Raw genomic sequence first — 24,331 nt, 5'->3', positions numbered from 1 at the left:
GCATGTCTTCTACATTTTTCTCGTCAAAGGGTGTAGAAGGATTTTTATACGGTCTTAGTCCTTTTGGAGTAATATTTAACTCCAAATACCTTTTCAGGCTAATAATGTTATAATGTGTTGCATTTTCTCTAAAAAGTAAACTTTCAAGTTTTTTAACAGTACCTTGTAATTCAGCTGAAATAGCTGTAGTATGGTTCTGTCCTATGGTGGAAAAAGGATCAACTGTTCGCTTTTGACATCCATCCATCAACACTTTATCCCAGATCTTTTGCGACTCACCCAACTGGGATGTAGAATTCATACCTCTATCAGGCAGACATTCTCCCACCTATAAGATATTTTGCTCAAATGTGCTCTGAGTAGTTTCTCCCAGATCCTCTCGAAAAATTCTCGGAGTTTGAAAAGAGGGATCACTGGCCATACTGAAAGTATATGACACCACACAATGAAGCAATAATCCAAAAAACGACTCAGCCAGGAAACCCAATGAATTTATTTTCGTAATAGACTTCTCTTCTCCAGCGCCTCGGCATAAGCCTTTAACAGAGTATAACAAGAACCATTTCTCATCCCTTTTTATAGTAAGATCACTAAGATTAACTAAATGTATATCTGATTGTGGTTTCAAAGCATGTGGACACTGCAGTATATGTAATCAAACAGTGAATTCGTTTGATCAAATAAATGGAAAGAAATTTAGTGCGAATGACAGTTACAGTTGTAATACAGAAGGTATTGTTTATGTGCTTAAATGTGAGTGTAATTTATTTTACATAGGAAAATCCAAGAGAAGTTTCCGTGTTAGATTTTTAGAACATCAAATATTAGAAATGAAAAGGTGGAAAGCCCATTAGGCTTACACTTTAAAAAGTATCATAACAGTGATGGAAATAAATTAATAGGCACAGTTTTAGAAAAAGTGTATTGTGAAAAAGGCATATGCCTTAAGAATAAATTACAATGGAAAGAAGCATTGTTTATTTTAAAATTTGATACCTTACACCCTAAGGGGTTAAACAGAGAGCTTAATTGGAAATAGTTGTTATAATTAATTGTTTTAATTGTTTTATTAGAACTGTTTTTACTATAAAAAGGAATGAGAAATGGTTCTTGTTATACTCTATTAAAGGCTTATGCCGAGGCGCTGAAGAAGAGAAGTCTATTACGAAAATAAATTCATTGGATTTACTGGCTGAGTCGTTTTTTGGCTTATTGCTTCATTGTGTGGTGTCATATACAAAGCAAACTAATACTCATATTAATTCTGTTGCTGTCACATACCTGCATCATGCACAAGTACAACAAACTCAGGAATAAGTCGGCCACCTTTCTCTTCTTCAAAAAAAGGCAAAAGCGCAAACAGAAAAGCAAGGCAACAACTGACAAACTACAATTAAAAACTAAAATCAGTCACCTCAGCATGATATACCCTGAAAACAGCAAGATATACTAGTTGTGCAGGTGTGCAGTACAGAGGCCCTACTGTGTTAAGGAAATAAAAATAAAGCAAACATTCTACACAGCTACCAGCGAATTACAGAAACCATACACAAACAAAAAATAAACTGCAGAATCACAACCTGATGGAAAACAGAAAGTACAGTTGTGTACACTTAACATAAATGTAGATGTTAGCGTGCATTCACTGTTGCAGTCATCACCTGTGGGTTATCCCTGCTGTGGTAGCCCTCGGCCAACCTGAATACCAGAGTCAAGGGTTTTCTGCGTCAGCTGCTGTCGCTTGTAGACTGACGTCAGGTAGTCAATGCTATAAAGCAAGGCAACAGACGCCATTACATCCATTTTTCTTGCCCTAACCAGTCAGGCGCCCCAGGAAATAAGATAAGGGTGACCTGGTGGCAAAAAGCCACCATAAGAAGCTTATGTCTCCCCAAGAAAAAAAAAAAGAGACTATAAGGGGGAAGGAGGGCGGGAAACCAGGACTGAAACTGTGACTACACTCCAACATCTACATTTATGGTAAGTGTACACAACTGTACTATGTTCATGTTTCACTGTTGCAGTCATCACCTGTGGGAGGATTCCCAAAGCGGAGGACAGGGGTGGTAGAATTAGTAATAGGCCTAGACCAGGGTCAGCATGCCCTGCAGAACTGCATTGCCAAACCCTGCCCTAGCTTTAGAGAAAAGAGGAAGATGGTAATGCTTGGTAAAGGTAAGGACAGAAGTCCAGGTGGCACCTTCCAAGATATCCCTAGTGGGGACTCCTCTCAGGAATGCTGTGGAAGTGGAGGGTGCCTAGTGGAATGGGTACAAATAGACTTAGGGGATAGTTTCCCATTAAATCTGTAGCAGAAATGAATGCAGTGTGATACCCAATTTGGAGATGGTTTGCTTGGAAATGGGTTTCCCCTTTACCCCTGGGGCAAAGCTGACCAGCAGTTGGTATGTTTTCCTGAAGGCTTCAGTACAATCTAGTAGTATCTGAGCTGTCTGTGCACATCTAGTGAGTGCAGAATTCTTTCCCCCTTATTTTGAGGGTTAGGAAAGAAGGTGGGTTGATGTATGGCCTGGTTGAGGGTCACATCAGGGGTCTACTTCTTTTGACCTAACTCCCATTTGCCTGACACCCATTTGCCTGAGACCAAATTTCATTTGCCTGACACTTCATTTGCCCGACAAGTATTATTAGCAAGAAAATGGAATATGCCCCCTTCCCCACTGTAGTGTGACCCTGGAGTTAGAATATATAGTTTGGGGGGGGGGGTGAAGCCCTCCACTTACTTTACTTTTACTAAGCAATATTACATCAAAAGTTAAGAATATCATATGAAATGAAGTGGGAGGCTTCGCTCCCCACACCCCCTAACTATATATTCTAACTCCAGAGTCGCACTACAGTGGGGAAGGGGGCATATTCCATTTTCTTGCTAATAATACTTGTCGGGCAAATGAAGTGTCAGGCAAATGAAGTGTCAGGCAAATGAAGTGTCAGGCAAATGAAGTGTCAGGCAAATGAAAGTTGGGTCAAAAGAAGTACACCCCACATCAGATACCACCTTGGGCAAAAAGGAGGTGTTAGTCCTCAGGGAGACCCTGTCTGCATGGAAAATGATGAAGTTGTAAACGGCCATGGGTGCCTGAAATTCTGAAACTCTTCTGGCTGAGGTGATGGCTAGTAAGAAAGCAGTCTTCCAGGAGAGGATTCTCAATTCTGCTGAAGCAGCAGATTCGAATGGTGGTAAGGTTAGTTTTTCTAAAACATAATTCAGGTCCCAGGCTGGCGTGGGTGGCCTTCTGGGAGGTCTGACATTAGAAGCCCCTCTGAGGAATTGTTTAAATCAAGGATGTAAGAAGAGGCGCTGGTCTTTATCGAAATAAGCTGAAATGGCGGAGGCATGGATTTTAATAGAAGAGAAGGAGACCACTATTGAGCAACTCAGCTAGGTAGTCCAGGATAAGAGGGATGGAAGGTTGTGAGGTACTGTCCCCTCTGGACTGGCTCCAGCAGCAGAATCTTTTCCATTTCCCTGCGTAAGATTTTCTGGTTCTGGGCCTTCTGGCCTCTGTGATAATGGCTAGGACTCGTTTGCTTAACAGGGACTCCTTGTTTACTTTTAAAGTATTAGTCATGCTGACAGTTTGAGAGTCTGAAAGTCTGGGTGCAGCATTTCCCCCCATCTGGGTCAAGAGGTCTGAGATCAGGGGAAGCTGCCTGGGAGTCTGTAATGTCAGGCTGCATAATAAGGGGTACCAATGCTGTCTGGGCCAATCTGGAGCAGTCAGGATGGCTTTTGGTCTCTCCTCTCTTATCTTGATCACTACCTTGGGAATAAGAGGCGGAGGAGGGAATGCGTACACAGAGAGGGAGTTCCAGGGGAAGGTCAAGGCATCCACCTTCCATGCTAGGTGGTGATACTCCCTAGTACAGAATTTTTTCAGCTGGTGGTTGAGGTGCGAAGCAAAGAGATCCACCTCCGGAGTTCCCCACTCCTGAATGACTTTCAAAAAGTTTTTTTTCTGTGGAGCTGACATTCATGGGGGTCCAGTAAGTTTCTGCTTAGGTGGTCTGCCAGGGTGTTGTTGACCCTTGGTAGGTATTGAGCAATTAGGTGTAATCCCATGGAGGTGGCCGTCAACCAGAGGTTCATGGCTAGCCTGCACAGAGGGTAAGATTGGGTCCCACCCTGTTTGTTGATATACCATATTACTGCTGTCTGCTTTGATAAGGAGAACCCCTGGCCCAAGACGGGGCTTGAAAGATGTGAGCCTTTTGTACTGCCATCATTTCCTTCCGATTGTGCAAGGAAATATGCTGGACATCCCAAAGACCTTGGGTGCACCTGCCTGCTAGGTGAGCACCCCAAGCAATGTCTAAGACGTCAGTGGTGAGGAAATTCCTTGCAGTGAGGCGATGTCTGGAAGCCATGTGGGTAAAGTAGAAAGGCAGGAAGCTCTGCTTTTCTGGGGATAGGAAGGCCATTTGGGATGCTGTGTCCAGCAGTGCTCAAGAAATGATCTTCCTGGAGGGGGTTTGCTTTGATTTCTTCTCGATGGTGAAACCTAGGGAAGTTAGGAGGGTTTTGACAAAGAGAAGGTCATGGAGCAGCTTTTCTTTGCACTCTGCCTGAATGAGGCAGTCGTCCAGATGAGGGTAAATCTGTACATTTCTCTGTCTGCAAAATGCTATGGCCAGGGTTAAGCATTTGGGGAATACTCTGGGAGCAGTAGATAAGCCAAAGGGCAGCGCTGAGAACTGAAAGTGGTGTGAGCCTCCTCTGAAGCACAGGAATTTCCTGCACGATTCCCTGATGGGGATGTGGAGGTAGGCATCTTTTAGGTCTAGGGTCACTACCCAGGCATTTTTTGTCAGCGTAGGCAGCAGCTGCTGCAAAGTAAGCATTCCAAATTTAGGGACCACCAGGGAGGTGTTCAGAATGGATAGCTCCAGGATGGGGTGCCAAGTGCCCTCTTTTCTGGGAACAAGGAACAGTCTGGAGTAAAAGCCTTTGCCTGTGATCTGAGGGGACAGGTTCTACTGCCCCCTGAGATTTGAGACTTTGTACTTGTTTCAATGCCTCTGCCCACTGATTTGGAAGCAAGTCTGGGTACCCGCTTGGAATTGGGGGTTCGCTGAAAGAGAATTTGTATGCCTGAAAAATGATCTTTAAGACCCATGGTCCTGTGTTACAGAAAGCCAAATTTCTTTGTAGAGGGAGAGCGCCTTCCTCCTAGCTTTTGGTAAATAAAATGGGGACAGAGGGGGGAGTAATTGAAAGTTTTTGCCATAAAAGGGTGGCTTAGAACTTCCTGCCTTTGGGATGGAAGTGGTACACTGTTTGGTTTTCTGCTACCCCTGGAAAAGAGGCCTGGGTGGTCTGTCCCTGCGGGGCTTACCTTAGCTCAGTCTGCTAGGTGCAGGGAAGGACCAGTGCTTAGATGGAAAGTTCCTGCCAAACCAGGGAGGTTGAACCTGAAAGAAATCTTTTACTGTTTGCATAGATTTTGCTTTGACTTCCATCTTTTTAAGCACATCTTCTTTACTCCAAAGTGCTCATCCAGGGGTGCATCAATAAGTTTAGAGTTGACACGATTAGGGAGAGGTTGTTCCTTCAGCTATGCATGTCTCCTAATAACAGATCCTGTCACTGCTGCCCTGCTAGAGGCTTCTAGGTCATCATATCCACACTGTAATGAGTGCTTGAACACTTGACAAGTAGAGTGCAGTGAATCTGCTAACCCTTTCAAATTGGCACAGTCAGGAAAGGTTGAAATCGTTTGTTTTAAAAGTTCCAAAGTGTGTTGTTGATATTTTAACATATGGAACTGACAGTTGAGTGCTCCGATAGCTAAGGTTGCAGAGGTGTATACTTTTTTACACCATCTGTCCAGAGCTCTAGAATCCTTGTCAGAAGGAATAGGATTCTTGACGGAACTAGTCTTAGCTCCTTTAGGTCTCTGTGCAATGACCTCTGGGTCTGCAGCAGGATTTCTGTACAGGTATTTGTGAGAATCTGGTACTCTAATACTGGTCACGTTTACTGGGAGCAGTTGGGAGGGTGTCAGTGGCTAAACTGGATTCATGGAAAACATCATCCACCACTTCTAAAACTGGGGGTGGGGGGGTGGCCAGGGGTCTGTGCTGAGGCAGGTCTAGAAACTCTCCCAAGTCTTTTCTTAGACTGTGGGAAATCTTGAGATTCCCATTGGAAATGTTCCCTGAGGGTGTGAAGGGTTTCCCCAAAGGAAAGATCCTCTGGTGGGGAGACAAAGAATGGATTCCTCTGCATCTGAACCCTCATAAGCAGTCAGAGGTTGTTGTTACTCTTCAAAATCTGAAAATTCTGAATAGTCAAATTCCTCAGAATCCTGTTCTGTCATAATTTCTGGAGAAGTGTGTCTTTTCCTTTTAGAAGTGGCCTGACTATCCCTGACGAGGGAGATGAGGTCCTCCACCATTTTAAGCATTTGTGCTTGGGGTGGTGGAGCAGGAACAAGATGGTGGTTAGAGGCAGATTTTCTAGGAGTGGCCTCGCTTCATCTGTCTGAGAGAAATGGTAGTCGGATGAGAAGACGTTGTTTTTTGTCTAGATTCGGTACTGAGAGAGGGCTCCTCAGAAGCCAGTGCCTGCATCGCGGATCCAGACGCAACAGAGGTAGAGACAGCCAAAGGCTTGGAAGACAAAGATTTCAGCAGCATACTGGACTCCGAAAGGGTCTTGGTAGAGGCCGGAGTAGATATCAAATCAGGCATCAGGAGTTGGCGAAAGCACTGGACTCCGAAAGGGTCTTGGTAGAGGCCGGAGTAGATATCAAATCAGGCATCAGGGGTTGGCGAAAGCACCTCACTGAATTCCGGAGAACTGACGACCTGCTTAGCGGTAGAGTCGTTGGAAGGCTTAGCCTTGTGCGGTCTGTCTTTATCTCGGAGTTTTTTCGGAAGATCCTTGGATTGTTGGCTGATGGATGCTATTTTGGAATGCGAAGACAGAAGATAAAAATACCAGTCTACAATAAGAGCTCTATGGCGAATGGTTTTCGCATTAAAGAGGGTACAGAACCAGCAACACGGGACGTCGCGATCTGTGCTTAAACAAGTGACGCAATATGAACGGAAGTCTTGGTGTGAGATCTGCTTTCCACAGGCCAGACAATTAACTTTTTTTGTACATCGGTCAGTGCAAGAAAAAAGGATCCCCAACGGGGTACTTTGCTTTAGACATTTTCAGCTGAAATTCAAACTCTGGTAGCGACTGACTGGCACAATTGCGAACTGCTTCTGCTACGGGCTCCACGGCAAGAAAGCCTGATGTAATAGTGTTGGCTGCCTTGCTTTATAGCACTGACAACCTGACATCAGACTACAAGCGACAGCAGCCGACACAGAACACTGACTCTGGTATTCGGGCCAGCCAAGGGCTACCACAGCAGGGATAACCCACAGGTCATGACTGCAACAGTGAAACACAAAGAACATCATCCAGTCCACCAAAGCAATGTTACACTAAATTAAAGGTAAAACGCACTACAAAAGCAAACACCAAAATCCAATGTATTATGAACACTAAGTAAAACAATGAAATTAAACATACAAAAGAAAACATATTACGTTGTACTGCATACAATTTTGCTGCTTCAGTACGTAACTGAAAATAACTACAAATTTCCACTACCTGTGATCTATCAATTAGTGTAGTAAAGAAAAGATACGTAGCAGGATTTAAAAAAAAATACCAATAATAAGATAAAAAATTCAAAGAAAACCAATGCTTTGAGCATCTCCATATGTGTTGAACAGCATTTAACAAAACCTTACATGACTAGGATCACTTCAAAACTCCACTTCAACACAATGAATATGATGTAAACCTGAAAAACGTGCTCTTCTCCTTGATGTAACTTAGAAAAAGGAACATTTTTTACATTAACAGAATTTAACAAATCCCTTTATTTTCAATGCACTGTGAGTATGTGCCTATATATGATGACCACTCAAGGGAGCTGGTTTAAAGACCTTTTACTATAGGTTTGTATACTAAGCTAACTGCACTTATGGGTCATTTTGAGCTTAGCCAATTATCCCAGGTCAGAATCAAACCCTGCTCCTGGTGTCTATAAGGTAAACACCTTATCCATTATGCTAAGCTTCCACCTTTAATCATAAAAGGCTATGCAAATAAAAGATTACTTGGCCATACTAGCCATCTGCAAAAAACATTTCATATCCATACTGAGGCATTTAAGGGTGTCGGCCGCTGTGTGACACCTACTCCCATCTCTGGCAACAAGCGTCATCTCACACTCCAGCATGCAGCGGTCACAAGCAACCAATCATGTCACTTCGCATTAACTCATCACACACACAGGCATGCAGCTGCCACAAGCAACCAATAACGTCTCTATCTGCATTAAATGACATTAACAAAAAAAAATTTCAGTTGATATGCTTTAATAGTATCAACAACTGCAAAAAGCAAGCAACTTTTTTAGAATCTGTTAAAGTATTTTATAAACTGAAAGACAGAAGAACAAGCCACCGTAGACCATGAGAACACTGGCATATTGACATTCCATTTCAGCTTCTCCTACTAAATGCTTACAGCATGCAAATTCGACCTGTTCTAACAACCAGCACTACAGTCCGACATACTTTACAGCACTGCACATAAGTCCAATTTATTAACGGTGCAGTAAAACTATTGCACGGCATAGTTTGGGGTATGCAGTGATGATTATTGTTTAAATTAGCATAATTTTCCCATTAAGTACAGCAAAACGGAATTACAGTAAACATTTGTCAAGTTTAGCAGTGTCTTAAGCCAACCAACACACATGGATACATGCAAAAAAAATAAATATATTTAAATAAAGCAAACCTACCTCTACAGGCAAGGAGCAGACTGTAAAAGAAAAACAAAAAAAAAACATAAGACTTAATATGACAAGATTTTTTTTTGTATTCATTACACTTAATACGAAACATACAATACTGAAAACTCACATGTAACTATAAATTAGCCAAAAAGAAGATTGTAAACTCAGCTGAAAGGGAGTCCAAGTTTTAATTTTATTTAGAAGAGCCAATCCTTTGCAAGTCCTCCAGCATCTATCTGCTTCTGCATTTACTCATTCGATAACCTGCAGCCTCACCATTCAGGTATCTCCATTACATGAAATGGAGCACATTTCCAAAACATCCATCCACAGGCCATTAACATTGGCCTGAAAATGGCCACATTAACTTGAATGGAACTTGCCTCCACATTCACTTAGCTAAAGCTGTAAAACAAAACAGCTGGGGTAAACTAGTAGAAATAACATAAAAGAATAGACTGCAATAAGATAAGCTAAATGCCACAACTTTTTTAGTTTAAATTAATGTATTACCTTTTACTTAATGACTGCTTTTATGTAAGAGATTCACAGCTCACCAAGTCTGCAGGGAGACTAAAGCTCAACGTACTCCAGTGTTATCTGCACGTTGACTTTACACAAGAGAAGATAATCATTACTTACCCCACACATTACCTCACTAGACTCCTTTCAACTTTTCAAAAAACAACTTCTATTACATCTTAACAACTTCTGGCTCTGCTCCTGTACCAATCCAGACTAAATGACTTCTTCGCTCTTCAGCCATACCTCCCTACATAAAAATCACTATCTTTCCCTGCTATTTCAAATGACTAAATTACTGTTCTAAAAAAAAAAAAAAAAAAAAAAATATATGAATATATAGCTTAGGCTATTTGTTTTTTTACTTGTTTTTTTTCGCTGTATTTTCTACTACACTAAAATGTATGCATTGTTGCTTAAATGTTTAACCTTGTTTTAATTGTGGAGCTTTTCTCCCCGGGCCTCCACTGAAAATGGAAATTATCCAGCTGGACTAGCCCGGTCAACAAATGTAAAATAAAAATAAAATAAATAAATAAACAAGTTGCATATTAGTGCTTCATGTGAATACTTAAAATCACAATTAGCATTGTTATAGATTAAAAGCAACAATGAAACATTCCCCGTACAAATTCACTCAATGCTTTGCAGAGGTTTAGCTCAAAGTTGGTAGGATTATCAAGGAATGACAAAAGGAGTTTTAATGCCCAACAAGACGACTGCACTGCACTGAATGTGGTGGTTCAAACAAAGAATTCAGATTAAGCATTGATTAAGAGAGAGATGATAAAAGCTTCACAGCAGAAAGGGCAAACACACTGTGCAATAAGACAGCACGGACAGCCACTGGAATACTGCACAGTGCTATGTGGTACCTTGCATTGGTGCAGATTGAACCATAACACATGCACAGCCACTGGAATATTGCACAGTGCTACGTGGCACCTTGCATTGGTGCAGATTGAACCATAACACATGCATAGCCACTGGAATATTGCACAGTGCTACGTGGCACCTTGCACTGGTACAGACTGAACCATAACACATGCACAGCCACTGGAATATTGCACAGTGCTACGTGGTACCTTGCATTGGTGCAGATTGAACCATAACACATGCACAGCCACTGGAATATTGCACAGTGCTACGTGGCACCTTGCACTGGTACAGACTGAACCATAACAGATGCACTAACAGTTTTTCTAAATCATGTTTGTACATCAGCATCACACTGAGGTATAATAAAGGTGGGCAAGAATGCACACCTAAAATGCTACATTAAAAGTCAAATTCTTCAGAATCATTTTAAAAACATCCACATACCTGGACTGTACTATGATGTACCTATGGATCTAAAAGCCACTGCCAAAACTGTCTAGTACCGGACGTCTGAGGAACTCCACTAATTAGGTCTAGTACCAGACGTCTGAGGAAATCCACTCATTAGGAGATACTCCTGAACATAAATGTTAACACAAGGTGAGGTACTTCAATACTCATCGTCCCATAAAAGAAACCCAAGTGGTGAACAGTTATTGTAGGTAAATCAAGAAACCTGCAAAAGCTCACAAAGAATGGCTGTACGTGTTAAACGCAAACAACTGATTAAACTGACAACATTGCACTTGTGCTCAATGCTACGGGCCACTAAATAGCTTTACTCTACAAGCTCCGTGTACCTGCTTAATGTACAACTATCAGCAAGTAATTTAACCAAACCAGCGCACCTGCACCCCTCTTAGATCAGTTACACACAGGTGTCTTTCTGATTTATCAGCTGAAAGAACAAAAAAATAATAATCAAAATTAGGAAGAAAAACAATAGATGCAAATCATGACAGGACCAGCAACAGCACCTAACTTCTAGCAATGATCATTTATAAAAATGAACAGTTTACTTACATATTCTAATTTTTGTTGTCAACTTAGAGGAGAAAGTTATATAGAGAACTCAAAACCTAGAATCATAAGCCTATGTCCAAATATAAACTGAAAACATACTAAATCAAGTAAACATAATCAAAACAAAATAGACTAAAACAAAGTAAAAATAAGAATACATAAAATGGTTCTACTGACACGTACATTTGTAGATCAGTGATATGCAAACAATACATTTTTACTGGATATGAAACCAAAGGATCTCCACAGTTCTTAGACCTTCATAAATTCTATATAACGTGGCATCACATTATATTTTATACCAAGATATACCTCACTATAAGCCACAGTAACTACAACATTCCATCCATATTAGCAACTGTCTATACAGGCACACACACTCTTCCAGAGATTACCCCAAGTATGGCATATTGTAATGTATAAACTAGTACATGGGAGACGCACACCATGCCACAGCTAGTTTGTATACGAAGAAGTCTATAAGACAAAAGTACTTGCCCCAATAAAACTTAGAAAAAGGAATGATCTGAAGTCAGTCTATCTTTTAAAGATAAGAGATTTGGAAATGGATTTTTCTTGCCATTGGAAATATTTTAGCTGAAGGGTTTCTTCTAAACACTTGCACTTGTGATAATCCTGCGTTGGAATGACTCGTATAAAGGGGATTTGAAATGAATTTTGGTAAGGAGACAAAGCTCTAAAACAAAATCACATTAATATGGCAGGCCCCATGTCGGCCATTTTGCAGAAAAACACATTACAATTGTATAAGAAGGACCTACACTGATTGAGCATTAAAATATTTCAGAAAACAAGAGATACAATAAATCTATATTCCTTTTGTTATAGGTATTTAAGGGGAAAAGTCTGTTTGGTCTACAAAGCACTACATAACTCACCTAAGAAGTGCTTCAAAGTAGTACAATTTTAGACATAGTAATGTTCATTTAAACTGAACTCCTGTTAAAGGTATGTGTAGAACTAAATCCATCTCTTACCCAACTGATTATTACTAAATAAGCTGCCACTGTCTATAGGGGAAAACAAATAATTGTCCAGTTCCAAGTCATCTCTCCATCCTTGAATGGGTCCACTAGTTTGACAACGCTGGAATCGGCTTCTCTGAAGGGATTTTTGTCCTATAAACATCTCATCAGAACTACTGATAAAAGCATTTGAGTTCTAAGGCAGAGTTTTCCTTTAAGTCATCTGGTACAAAGTCAGATAGAGAGTTCCTGAAGAAATAAAAACCTGGAAGGAATCGTGGTCTAATGCTAAGCATAAAACCCCAATCTAGGTAGGAGCACACAAAGGCACATTAAGTCAGTTGAATGGATAGTGACAAATGAGGTTCCAGAAGGGCTAGTATGGGAAAAAGTTACTTAATAATGAAGAAAGACAAAAAGGAAAAATTGCCCTTTTTATTGATGGCAAAAATTACCAATACTGCTGAGAAATGAGGAAGTGCAAAAACTATACAAAAAGATTCGTCAAGAATGGAGGAATAAGATTGGCAGTTTAAATTCAATGAAGTAAGCAAGGGTTGCTGTTAGAATGAGAGATTCACATGAATACGTTAGCACCTGCTATAAAATTGTTCCTATATGAAGGCTGCTAGCAAAAATCCATACCTGGAACTGCCCACAGTTCTGGACAGCTGAGGTTTGTAAAAAGTCAGAAGTAAGAGACAGGTAGTTTAGTGCACAGCAATTAAAATGTTACACTGGAATCCTTACAAACATACCAGAACAGCTAAATTAAGATGTGAAACTAGAAAGGCAAGAAATTCTCAGAGTACCTCAATAGATTCACAGAAAGGGCAACTAATAATTGCTCACAAGTTTCTAAGGTGATCGCGGCATCATAAAAAGACAAACTAATGTAAAAATGGTAGGAGAGACATATGCTAATTCTAAGGAGGGGGCTCGTTTATACAGTATCTGTAGCTTATCCTCTAGGTAGGAAAGTAAGCATATCAGGTGGGCTACACAATGTCAGTTAAAGGAAAAACGTCACTCAAAATTCAAGTTTTTCTTTCCAAAAATAAATTTTTCCCTCCTTGTAATCTAGCACTAAACAAGACACATACAGAAAAGCATTCCATTTGTTTTACGAACCAACTTATTTTTGTTTCCCTTTTCTGCATTTTTTCTCGGCATCTCTTACACCACGAGGGCTACTAAGAGGCCGACTGATTTGGTTCGGTCACTACAGTGACAAAGAAAACTGCTCTTAAATCTGCCTTACCAGTGACAGACTGCCAGCGTCAATCACAACTTCTACTTAGTTTTTTGTTCTTACTAAAAAATGTCTTTACTCAAACTTGTGTCACAAAGAAAAACAATTTTCATTTTGCTTTCCTATTTTTTCTCAGCATTAGATTTTGCATTTTTTCTATACTGTATTTCCTTTAAAAGTGCACATTCCTTCTGGTGTTTTTTTTTTTTTTTTTAAACAGTATTTTTCAGTACATACAGTATTTCGTTGAGACAAGCCACTGAGATGGGGAAGATGAACAGAGGCTAATTCTAGCTACAGCACTAAACTGACTGCACCACAAACCATCTCAGCCCAAGTAACAGCTATTAATTACAGTAGTCATTTTTATCACACTCGAGCACTGAATTACAAGTATTACTTTGAAAATAATTAACTCTGCTACACTTTTAAGCCTACCGTTCAAGCGTTCCTTAAAGTGCTGCGTCAGAGAAGGACATTCATGAAAACCAAAGGAATCAAAGTAAATTTAAAAATGCAGACAGATACAGACAGGGGAAACATAGGCTGTCAAAGTACTGCTGAGAGAGAAAACTACAGTAAATGATCCATCCTCTTATCACAGGCATTTCTCACAGTCTCTCTAAAATGAGATCAGGGGACGTGAAAGCATTAACTGCAATTTTCAGGCCATTTTGGGGTATAACAAATTAGAAAAAAATAAGGAATTACTTTGATACCGACATCAGTAATGGAGACGAGTTCAACATGTGCTGCAAAACTATTTTACCATTTTTGGGTGCAATTCTCCTTTAAACAAAATGGACAGTTCTGTTACAATGCCAATGTATTTACTTTCTCTATTGTAGATGGAGAATAAAACACACAAATGGTAAGGTATGTAACCCTTCAGTACCTAAAACCACTTATTTTACTGATTCTGTGGTTCACTATTCTGCATAAAGTCTCTGGTACTCCAGCTAAAATATATAGGTACAAACTAAACAATTTGCTTTCCCTAGCCCAAACACTATGGCAGTCTGTAAGCTACCACCATTTTACTTATCCATCCAAATTTACTAGTTTACCAGGTTTTCCAGGTTATCCGGAAACCCTAGAACTCATTATTAGCAAGCTTTTTTGTCATTAAATGTAGGATTTCAGCTAAAATCTGCAGTCAGTGATAGAAAATTTGGGGCTATTCGACAATGCAATATGTCAGATTAAGGTAAACTTTTTCCATTGTTAACCTACCAGAAGATTAAAAAATGTTTGAATGCAAACAGAGCAGCACGTATAGACTTCTATCATTTTGGAAAATTAACACATGTGCAACTGATACTTCAATCTGCAGTCAAGAAGCAAGGAGTTGCTACTGTACTGTATAACCCGTGCCCTGCCAAGGGACAACAGTAGTACAACGTATGTCCCTATGTGCACTGGTTTCACCCCAAAAACTGAAGTCTGCATGGCTACAATGTCGTCCACACTGACTGCAAAATGAGAACCAAAAGAGGAGGAGTTATCGTCAAAGATAAACACACCTCCAGACTCCGGCAGGAAAACTCCATGCAGTTACTCCTTGTTTAACCAACTGTGAGGCAAACCCCACCCCCCTTCAAGTCATCGTTAGCTATAGAACCAAAATACTACACTGCTTATTGGGACCTACTTAAGTCAATCAAATTACAACCATATTCTGTCACGGGCAATTTTAATTATCCCTCCATTGACTGGGAAACTTACATGAGTACCAATGGGTCTATATTAGATTATCGAAGTTTCAGAACTTCAAACACTGTAGGATTGACACCATATGATTGAAGTACTGAAACTTCAAAAATTTAAAAAAAAAAAAAAAAAAAAAAAAGGAAAGTAAACAGTTTAAGAAGGGGGCAAGCCACCCTGCACCGCCCATATGGAGAGCTGAACTCCCACATCTCCCGCTACTTAAATATACCAACTCCGAGATCGCGCTGCAGCATAGGAAAGGGGAAATCTTCCCTTTCCGCACCATACTCCATTAAAGTGCGATCTCGCAGTTGGTATATTCAAGCAGTGGGGGGTGCAGGGGGGCTTGCCCCCCCCCCAGCTTAAAGCAGTTATTTTGGGGTTTTTTTAGATTTTCGAAGTTTCAGTACTTTGACCATATGGTGTCGACCATATGGTGTTCGAAGTTCTGAAGCTTCAATAACCTAATATAGACCAGAGTACCAACATGCTTGCACAAAGGTTCCTGGACTTGAACACTAATACCCAGGAAAAAATATTACGCAATCCTACAAAGGGCTCAAATATTCTCAACCTGATCCTCACCAGCATGGGTGACTGTTGCACCACCACAAATATAGGACCCTCACTGGTTAAATCCGATCACAAATTAGTCACATTTGAAGTAGCTATAACACCTGAACCTGTCTTAGGTGAAATCAGGCTAAAAAATTTCACCAAAGCTAATTATACCCTCATAAGGTATGGCATAAAATAACTTCCAACAGCTGACTTTGACAACTATTCTAAGGTTTACACACACGTCCTGTACAAATAAGCAAACAGATGTACCTGATAGGATCAAAATAAGATCCTAAAGAAAAAACAAGCATTCCTGGTAGACATCTAGCATTAATAAGCTATACAAGAAAAATAAGTTGTTGTTTTAGTCTAAGAATAAAAAAGCAGGGGTCCCCCAGCACTGGAAGAACACCCTCATCTGACTGAACAAGCAAATAAGACAACTTGTAAAATCCTCCAAGGGAAACTTCGAAAAAAAATTAGTTACCATAGCCAAGGATAACCATAAGGCATTCTTCAGTTATATCAGTAACGTAAAAGGTAGGACCCAAACTTGTGCTGAACTAGCTGTGGATGGCATCACACAATGATCCTGTGAAAATACCTAACATGCTTGCGGACAGGTTTTGCAAAAACTTCAACCCCTGTCCTCTCCACACATTCCGCAAAGCATTCCCTCTACATCTCCCCCATCTTGCATCTCCAAAGAGCAAGTTATTAATGCTCTCACCTAGGTCACAAGCACAGCCTCTATGGGACTGGATGACATCCCAAGTTGTTTTAAATGGTCTAAAACATGAGTTAGCAACTCCATTATGTACTCTCTTCAACCACATCGAGTGTACTGGATTTGCCCCTACTGAATGGAGAACAGCAACAATCATCCCCCTTCATAAATGGGGTATAGCAACAGACCCTAGGAATTAGACTCATAAGCTTAACCTGCCTTCTCTGTAAATCCATGGAACGATTCATCATGGACCTTATAAATAAGGATATAGGTGATCTCCAAACTGTTGATCAGACACAGTTTGGTTTTGTCAAAGACAGGTCATGGCTGTTAAACCTAGTGGACTTCTTCGAAAACATCACTATAGCCATTGAGACAGGCAAATCTGTGCATACAGCCCATCTTGACTTAACCAAGACCTTTGACACAATCCCACATTCAGGCATCAGTGATAAACTCTGTTGGATACCAGCCCTTATGTCATCAAGCAGGTTGATAAGTTGACCACTGACAGATCACACCCAGTGAAAGTGGGGGACTTCACCCAGATGACCTGTCACCAGTGAAGTTCAACAGGGGTTAGTGCTGGACCCCCTATTGTTTGGAATATACTTCTTAGAAGTTCAGGCCAAAACAGAGGGGCTGTGGATGAATAAGTTTACGGACGACTGCAAATTAGGTGCAATCACTGAATCCCCAAACAAAGTCAATATACTACAAAAAGGAACTTATACAAACCAGTGATTGGTGCCAAAGCCATGGACTCAAACTCAGTGCTAAAAAGAATGCATTACTATCCCCTTCAGTAAAAATGGTATCCCTGCAGATCATTATAAAAATAATACCCAAAGTAACAAACTCAGTACTGACAGACTTGGGGAAGTTAACTGTAGCCAAAACTTTGACCACCATGCGTCTACCGTTGTCAGGAAGGCATTCTACATTACACACCTCATTAGCAAAGGCATTATCTCAAGAGTGAGAAATGTCATAACTCATCTGTACTCAACCCTCATCAGGCCAATAATGGAGTACAATGCTGCATTTGGTATTTACTTCACCAGGTACCTGCAGCAACTTGAGAGACCTCAAAGATTTCTAACCAAGAAAATTGAGGGGCTACAGCACATGTCATACAATGACTGACTGAAGTCAGTGTCACTGTACTAAGCAACATAGAGACTACTTAGTGGAGACCTCTGCCAGGCATATGGAGCAATTGCAGATCCAAATCCAACGGAAATGCTGGACATCTGGAAGTCAAATGGGACAAGGGTCACCCGGTCCAGGGACCTTAACCTGGCCTGCGACATAAATAGGACCTGCTGGACAGATACGTCTCAGGAGGTTGCCACTCCTCTGGAATAGGCTACCAATTCACATCAAACAGAGCCCCTCTATGACCTTGCTTAAGCAGAGTCTGGATGAATGGATGGGAAATCTTACATTCTTGCTGGGGATTTCACCTATGACCCTCCAAGATATGGGGCAGTCGTTGCTAACTAAGATCTCGAGTTTAGGCAAGATCCTTTATATTGGGTTTGTCTAATATTATACTAGGTACACACAGCTAGGGTTATAAAGACCTCTGAGTCAATAGCCTTGTAACCACCTATGAAAATGACACATCCACATATGGTCAAGTATCAAAAATAAAATTAATATAGTCTACTCTAAAACAGATCTGCATTTTAAAGATCTCAAAAATGAAATTAATATAGTCTAGTCTAAAACATTTGCATTTTAAAGATCTTGTACTTTAGGGGGCTATGTCAAGAGATGCTTGGGAGGAAATATCCAGGGAATTGTTATGGATAGGCTTGTATAGGCCCAGGGCCAATAGGTTCATAGGTTGGTACTAGGCTATGTTAAAGTTAAGCTGGTAATTCCAGAAATCGATGGAATACCTAAGATGCCTAGTGTATACATAACCCTCCACTTAGACCTACTGTCTCAGCAGCTAGTTCCAAAATAGCGTCCCTAGCTATGTATGTTGATGCAAGCTGTAAAGCTTTGGTGGAAAGTGACAACCATATTCTGCATTACTCATGGCATTTGTTCCATTCTAGGAAAATCTTAGTTTTATTACCAGAGATGTGGTTAACTTGTTCTCAGTCATTCTACACGATGAGGCTTTACAACATTTTCATAATGTATTAACTGGGGATTTTATCCGGCATATACGAATCCCCATGGGTGCCAGTTAGAGTTTACTGAAAATGTGGAGGTGAATAAAGGTGCTGTAAAATACTGGGAACTACTCAAAACGCTTTTTGTGGAAAAGGACATTTCATAAGTAACCATGGTGGGGAAAAAAAAAGTTACATTTGTGGGGAAATGGGACATGATGCAAAGAAATGTGAAGTGAAATGTTACAAATGTAAAAATGAGATATTTATGGATGGATTGTAAAATCCAAATAAGAGAAAGGAAGAAAATAAACAAAAGAAATAGTAGAAATAAAAATTAGATGAAGAAAACAGAACAATGAGGACATAGCAGAAGGCTTTGAAATAAGTGAGGAAGAAGAAACAAAGAGGAAGTTAAAAAATTCCAATGCAAAAAAGACAGACATTTAAAGGGACAAAAAGACAGGAAACGGATGAAAAACCATATATACAGCTAATGGCTGGGGTGGTATAACGGTCAAGGAATTTGACCCACAGGCACAAGGTGCAGTGCTCGATTCTTACCTTTGGGAGGGAAATGGACTAGGCTTAGAATGGCTCCTTAAGCCAGCTAGCTTAGTAAATAGCTATGTATTTATGAAACCATGAATCTAAGGAAAAGGATTGCCGTAATGACGAGCAAAGATATTTACAAAAAAGAAAGACTAGTAGCACTGGGCTACTCAGTTTAGTAGAGGAAAATGACGGTGCAAAGAAAGAAATCAAAAATGTAAATGTGGACAAATAGAACTCCGGAAAACATGAGTGCAATACAATATGTACAAAAATAATAAAGAAAAAGGAGGAAGTGAAAAAACATGGGAAGTAAGAGCACGGAGCTAGAAAAGGATAAGAGTTATATAAAGTATATAAAGTATCAGGACAAGGGAATATATATTCAGCCGCAGGACCAGATGTAATAGGGTATGAAATGTATAAAAATGTAAAAGGACTGGCAAAAAAGATGTTTGAATGAATGGTTAAACGAAGATTTTATGCGAAAGACTTGTATACTGAATTACTTAAATTCATACGGAACAAGGAAGATAAAAGTTAAGGAAAAAAATGGAGACCGATTATACAATACTATCTTTATGAAAATAATACACAAGAGATTTGAAACTAAAATGCAAAATATTATATACAGTATAAAGGTGAAGGGATGTCAGAAATTATATACAGTATAAAGGTGAAGGGATGTCAGAAATTAAAGACAGAGAAATGTGGGGTAATATTGTGAATAGAAAAGCAAAAATGATGATAGGAGACTTTAATAAGCATTTGATACAACTGGATATGAAATCTTAGTTGTAATAATGAAAATATATGACAGAGAGAAAATTAGGAAATTATCATTACTATAAGCTGACATGCATACTTGTAAATGACTACTTAAGCCAAGAGGTAAATATGAAGAGTGGTGCAAGATGGATGTCTAAATGAGTTATATACTCTTTGCATTAGTAATGAATGTGATATGTGACAAAATTACAACATGAAGGAGGTGGGGTGTACAACAGCTGAATGGTTAAGAATTTCAGTTCTGTTAACATATGCAGACATTATGTTTGTCCTTCGGCTTTTCCCGGTAAGGGGTCGCCACAGCATAACTCCGGTCCGGTAATGATTGGCAGTAGATTTTTTCAAAACGCCGAGGTAACAGCTCGACGCCCAGCCTTCAACGAAGGCACGCCCATTTACGCAGGCATGTCTTTCAAGCGCTACCGAACCACGGGGAGGACATGCAGACTCCACACAAAAGGCACTCCCAAGGCCAGGCGAGAATCAAACGGGAGAACCTCTTGCTGTGAGGTAACAATGCTACCCCCTTACCACCGTATGCAGACATTATAATAAGTGGAAAAACAAAACCTGGATAAAAGAAGCAATTTGTACAAATGAGCACCTAAACATGACAGATGGCTGTAAATAATGAGAAAAGTAATGGTTTAAGTTATGTAGTAAAGATGGGGGGGGGTATATATATTACAACAAATGAAATTTCTGGGTTACATATAAAATTTGGGAATAAAGATGTTAAGCAAAATTCAATAAAATAAAAATAAAACAAACTTGTCTTTTCTGGAGAACGTATAAATTACTCCTCAGATAAAAGACTTATTTGATAAATTCAGTACTAATGGGAAAACTGGCAATTATTTATGTTAACGGTATTTGAAAACTATTATATACACAGGTTTTCCATTTACATGGTGTTCCAGACTAAACCCAGTAAAAAGAGGAGTTTTGTTTCTGAACAAACAGGAAGGAGGTTTAGAGTTAATTAACACAGTGGTATATGCTACTTCAATATATTTGTACAAAGGTTAACCGTAATCAGATTAAAAACATCTGTGTGTACAATTTAATAAAGGTGCAGAACTTGCATTTAAGTCATAATTACAGCTACATTACTTTATTAAAATGCCCATCTCTACTCTAAAATCATCCAGATCAGGGTTCAAAAGTGAAGCTCTAATTAACAGACTTAAAACATTCTTTCATAAAGACAGGGTGACAACTACAGGCATGTAGTAATCTACTAACCTATGTAAATTTTCTAAAAATATTTAGACTTGAAAACTACTAGTGAACATATCAAAGGACGCCTCCACAAACAAATACGGAACTGTTGTATTTAACAAACCACTTCTAAAAACTAAAGAATAGCTGCATTCATTATCATTCAAACAGTTCATCTGTACCTGACCAAACAATAAATAGATCACCAATAAAACATGTAAAAAATCTAACACATTTAAATAAATGTAATTTCTACAAAAATCCCTTTTTTGCCATTACCAAATTGACAAATAGAAATGCCATGCGTGCTCGCACTGCTAGTCCTTCACACGGTTTAAAATAATTTACCTTTTACACATAAAAGCAATTACAGTCTAAAATTAGATATAAAGAACGTAGTACATAAATGTCTTGATTTGATAAATCAATATATTTGGCACACTATTATCAAATAAAATTCACACCTTCTCCTTGTGGTATACAAGTATATAAAGATCTTGTATCAAAAGTAGCCAATGAACACTACTGCCTGTTATATTACCATCAGATAATTAAAAAGAAAAAAAGCGAAGAATTCATGACATATTAATGATAGTTTAAAAAAAGTCCAAGAATCTTGTACAAAAGTATTAATGTTTGCCACTTTACGTTTCTGTTTAACCATTAAAGCTAGGGCTTCATTTTAGAGCCACTAACAGAAATAATAGGTCTGTACAGAATTGCATTAAATTTCTATGAATTTTCGGAAAACCAAAAAATACTCCTACTCTTGGAAAAAGAATTAGCAAAAAAAATAAATAAATACATTCATGTAATGTAATACCCTTTTCGGTCAAATTCAATAATTCAAAACCTATTTTCCTATGTGCAACATTAATCTTAAAATTAGTTCCAGTATAATTAACAAATTTATAATACTAGCATAATCACTCATTAGGTCCACCTATGCATCCACCCATGGTGATTTAACATTTTCCAATGCCTTCAGTAGCTTCCCAACTAGTCTAGGACTTACTTAAATTAAAAAAAAATATTTTAGCAAGGTTAGCTAATAATTCATATACCTAATCTTCATAAATCTTTTGAAATAATTCTAGAGTAGAGTTCAGTGCTGTGTTAAAAATACTTTTCTATGCAACAAATTATTAGGCAAAATATTACTTACTGCCTTAGAATAAAATAAAAAACTTAAATTCAATTTGCGAGTAATAAGTTCTGTCAGTACACCTACTAAATCCATTCTCATCACGGGGAAAAAAAGCACAGCCTGAATTAAGACTGTGCAAGAGTTCTTCATCCGAAAAGCTAAATACATTTATTTAATCTTGTTCCCCATCTTTCTCGGTTATTGAATCCTCCTCTGCGGCTGTAGAAAGTTCTTGTTTGCAGAGTTCATCAATTCTCTTTCCCTGTAGTCCCAGTTTCTTGCCTTAAATATGTGGCGATACAGCTGGGTCCTGTTGAAACTTCTTGCCATCTCCTCCTGGATAACCTCTTTGATCTCCATCACTGACATACTTTAAAAACTTCTGTTGAATTAAGATTCCCACTGTTATTTATGGAAGCTGGCCTCTGATATCGTTCCTTTTTCCTGTGTTTATTGACTAAAAGACTAATAAATAAAATGCCATATAAAATTAGGTAAAAGTTGTCACTTGTTCACATATTTTCCTGCTTTTAAATAGAGATCGAAGCTGTGTTATATAGGTAGTGTTTCCTACAAAACAGCGCACACATTTTTATACCATTCCTCAAATGATGTAATGCAGCTGCTGTAAAGACAACTTTAAAATACCACTCTTTGTAATTAAGCACATCTAGTTACTACGTTCTGCCTACTAACTGTAAATTATCTTTTTATGTAACATTCCAGTTCTACTTTCTTTCAGTGATATATTATCCAAGACAAACATTCTGGCTGGCCCTCGGGCAGAAAGACAAAGCAATCATGTCAGATGTTGACAACATTCTGCAGGGAAGCAGAAGAGTTTGGACAAGAAAAGACGACAAAGAAACCAGAGTCCCACTTCCTCTTACTTGGGGCAAAAACTGGGGAACTCATTGCAGATATGCAATCTGTAGTGGACACAAGGAAGTGCTTACCTTTGCAACACTCACACTGCCAGAATATAACTGTGCTCACTCTTATCTTCACTGCACTCGCAACTTCACGGGGGCATTAGGGTATAGGAGTTTCCACAGCTAACAGCATGTGGCTCCTGTGAAATGACCCAGCCCTTAGGGATCTCCCACCCTTAAAAGGGAAGAGGACCCCCTCCAATGAATGCATTACCAGAACAGGCTACAAATGGGTCAAAGGATGGAGAATCTGTAGCTAGTGGGCAAAAGACAAACACCAAAAATAAACCATACTTGCATATACACACTTTGTGAGAACTTACATCCCCTAAAGGGCAAAACAATCAAATAAGACACAATACACCTGAAGTTGGATAGGAGTAAAAATATCTATGCCCTGCACTTTGGGCACTGGGAGCAGACACACACAAACACCGGCCATTTAGCAAGAAACAAATGTAAAACAATGTTTGTGCCTACACATACCCTGTTATGTATTGCATTCACATTAACTTAAGAAATGTGATAATAACTTGTATGTTTTAGTTTTCTTTTGCTCAATACAGAAACCAAGAATAATTTTTAAACAGACCTGTAAATTAAGCAACTTTTATACTGTCTGTATTCTGCATTTATTGTTGTAAAATTACGTTTAAGCATAAAGTGACTTTTCCGTTTTCCTGTCAAATTACTTGCATTCATGCACCCATTTTATAAAAACATCATTAAACGTTTGTTATTAATAACATGGTACCAACAGTACAAGCACATCTGCTTTTATTCTCAAGTTGCAGGACTTTGAATAAGGAGGGTTTTACTGAGGTAAATGCAACTATAATGAGCACTACAGTTGAAACTGCACACATATGAATGAGTTAAGACCAGATGATTGTGGTACAGTACAGAAAAAGAAAGCAGCTTGCATTTTACTACAAACTCATATGCACTTACTGATATTTGCAAAGAAGAGTAGAGAATTGTCACACTATTTCAATGTTTCCCCACTTTGGTAAAAAACTGTCTTTCAGTGCATGGAAAATTGCTTTGTTGTGCGTTTGTGGCCG

At 39.2% G+C, this 24,331-nt stretch overlaps 2 protein-coding genes across 3 annotated transcripts in view; both read right to left on the bottom strand.

The window, feature by feature from the left end:
- CCDC62 (coiled-coil domain containing 62) overlaps positions 1-24,331 on the bottom strand; it is a 1,334,937-nt gene that overhangs the window by 1,019,095 nt on the left and 291,511 nt on the right. The gene's annotated exons all lie outside the window — the stretch shown is intronic.
- The window catches only part of DENR (density regulated re-initiation and release factor), a 486,191-nt gene that overhangs the window by 348,650 nt on the left and 113,210 nt on the right, over positions 1-24,331 (bottom strand). For both annotated transcript variants that reach the window (XM_044068910.1, XM_044068911.1), the window contains exon 3: positions 8,841-8,860. In XM_044068910.1, the coding sequence (XP_043924845.1) occupies positions 8,841-8,860 (20 nt within the window). The remainder of the gene's footprint in view (positions 1-8,840; positions 8,861-24,331) is intronic.

The sequence above is a fragment of the Protopterus annectens genome, chromosome 4.part0 (assembly GCF_019279795.1).
Source record: "Protopterus annectens isolate FY-2018-M chromosome 4.part0, PAN1.0, whole genome shotgun sequence".
In the NCBI taxonomy this organism is placed as follows: domain Eukaryota; kingdom Metazoa; phylum Chordata; order Ceratodontiformes; family Protopteridae; genus Protopterus; species Protopterus annectens.
The sequence above is the reverse complement of the archived record's forward strand: the minus strand, read 5'-3'. Positions and strand labels throughout refer to the sequence as shown.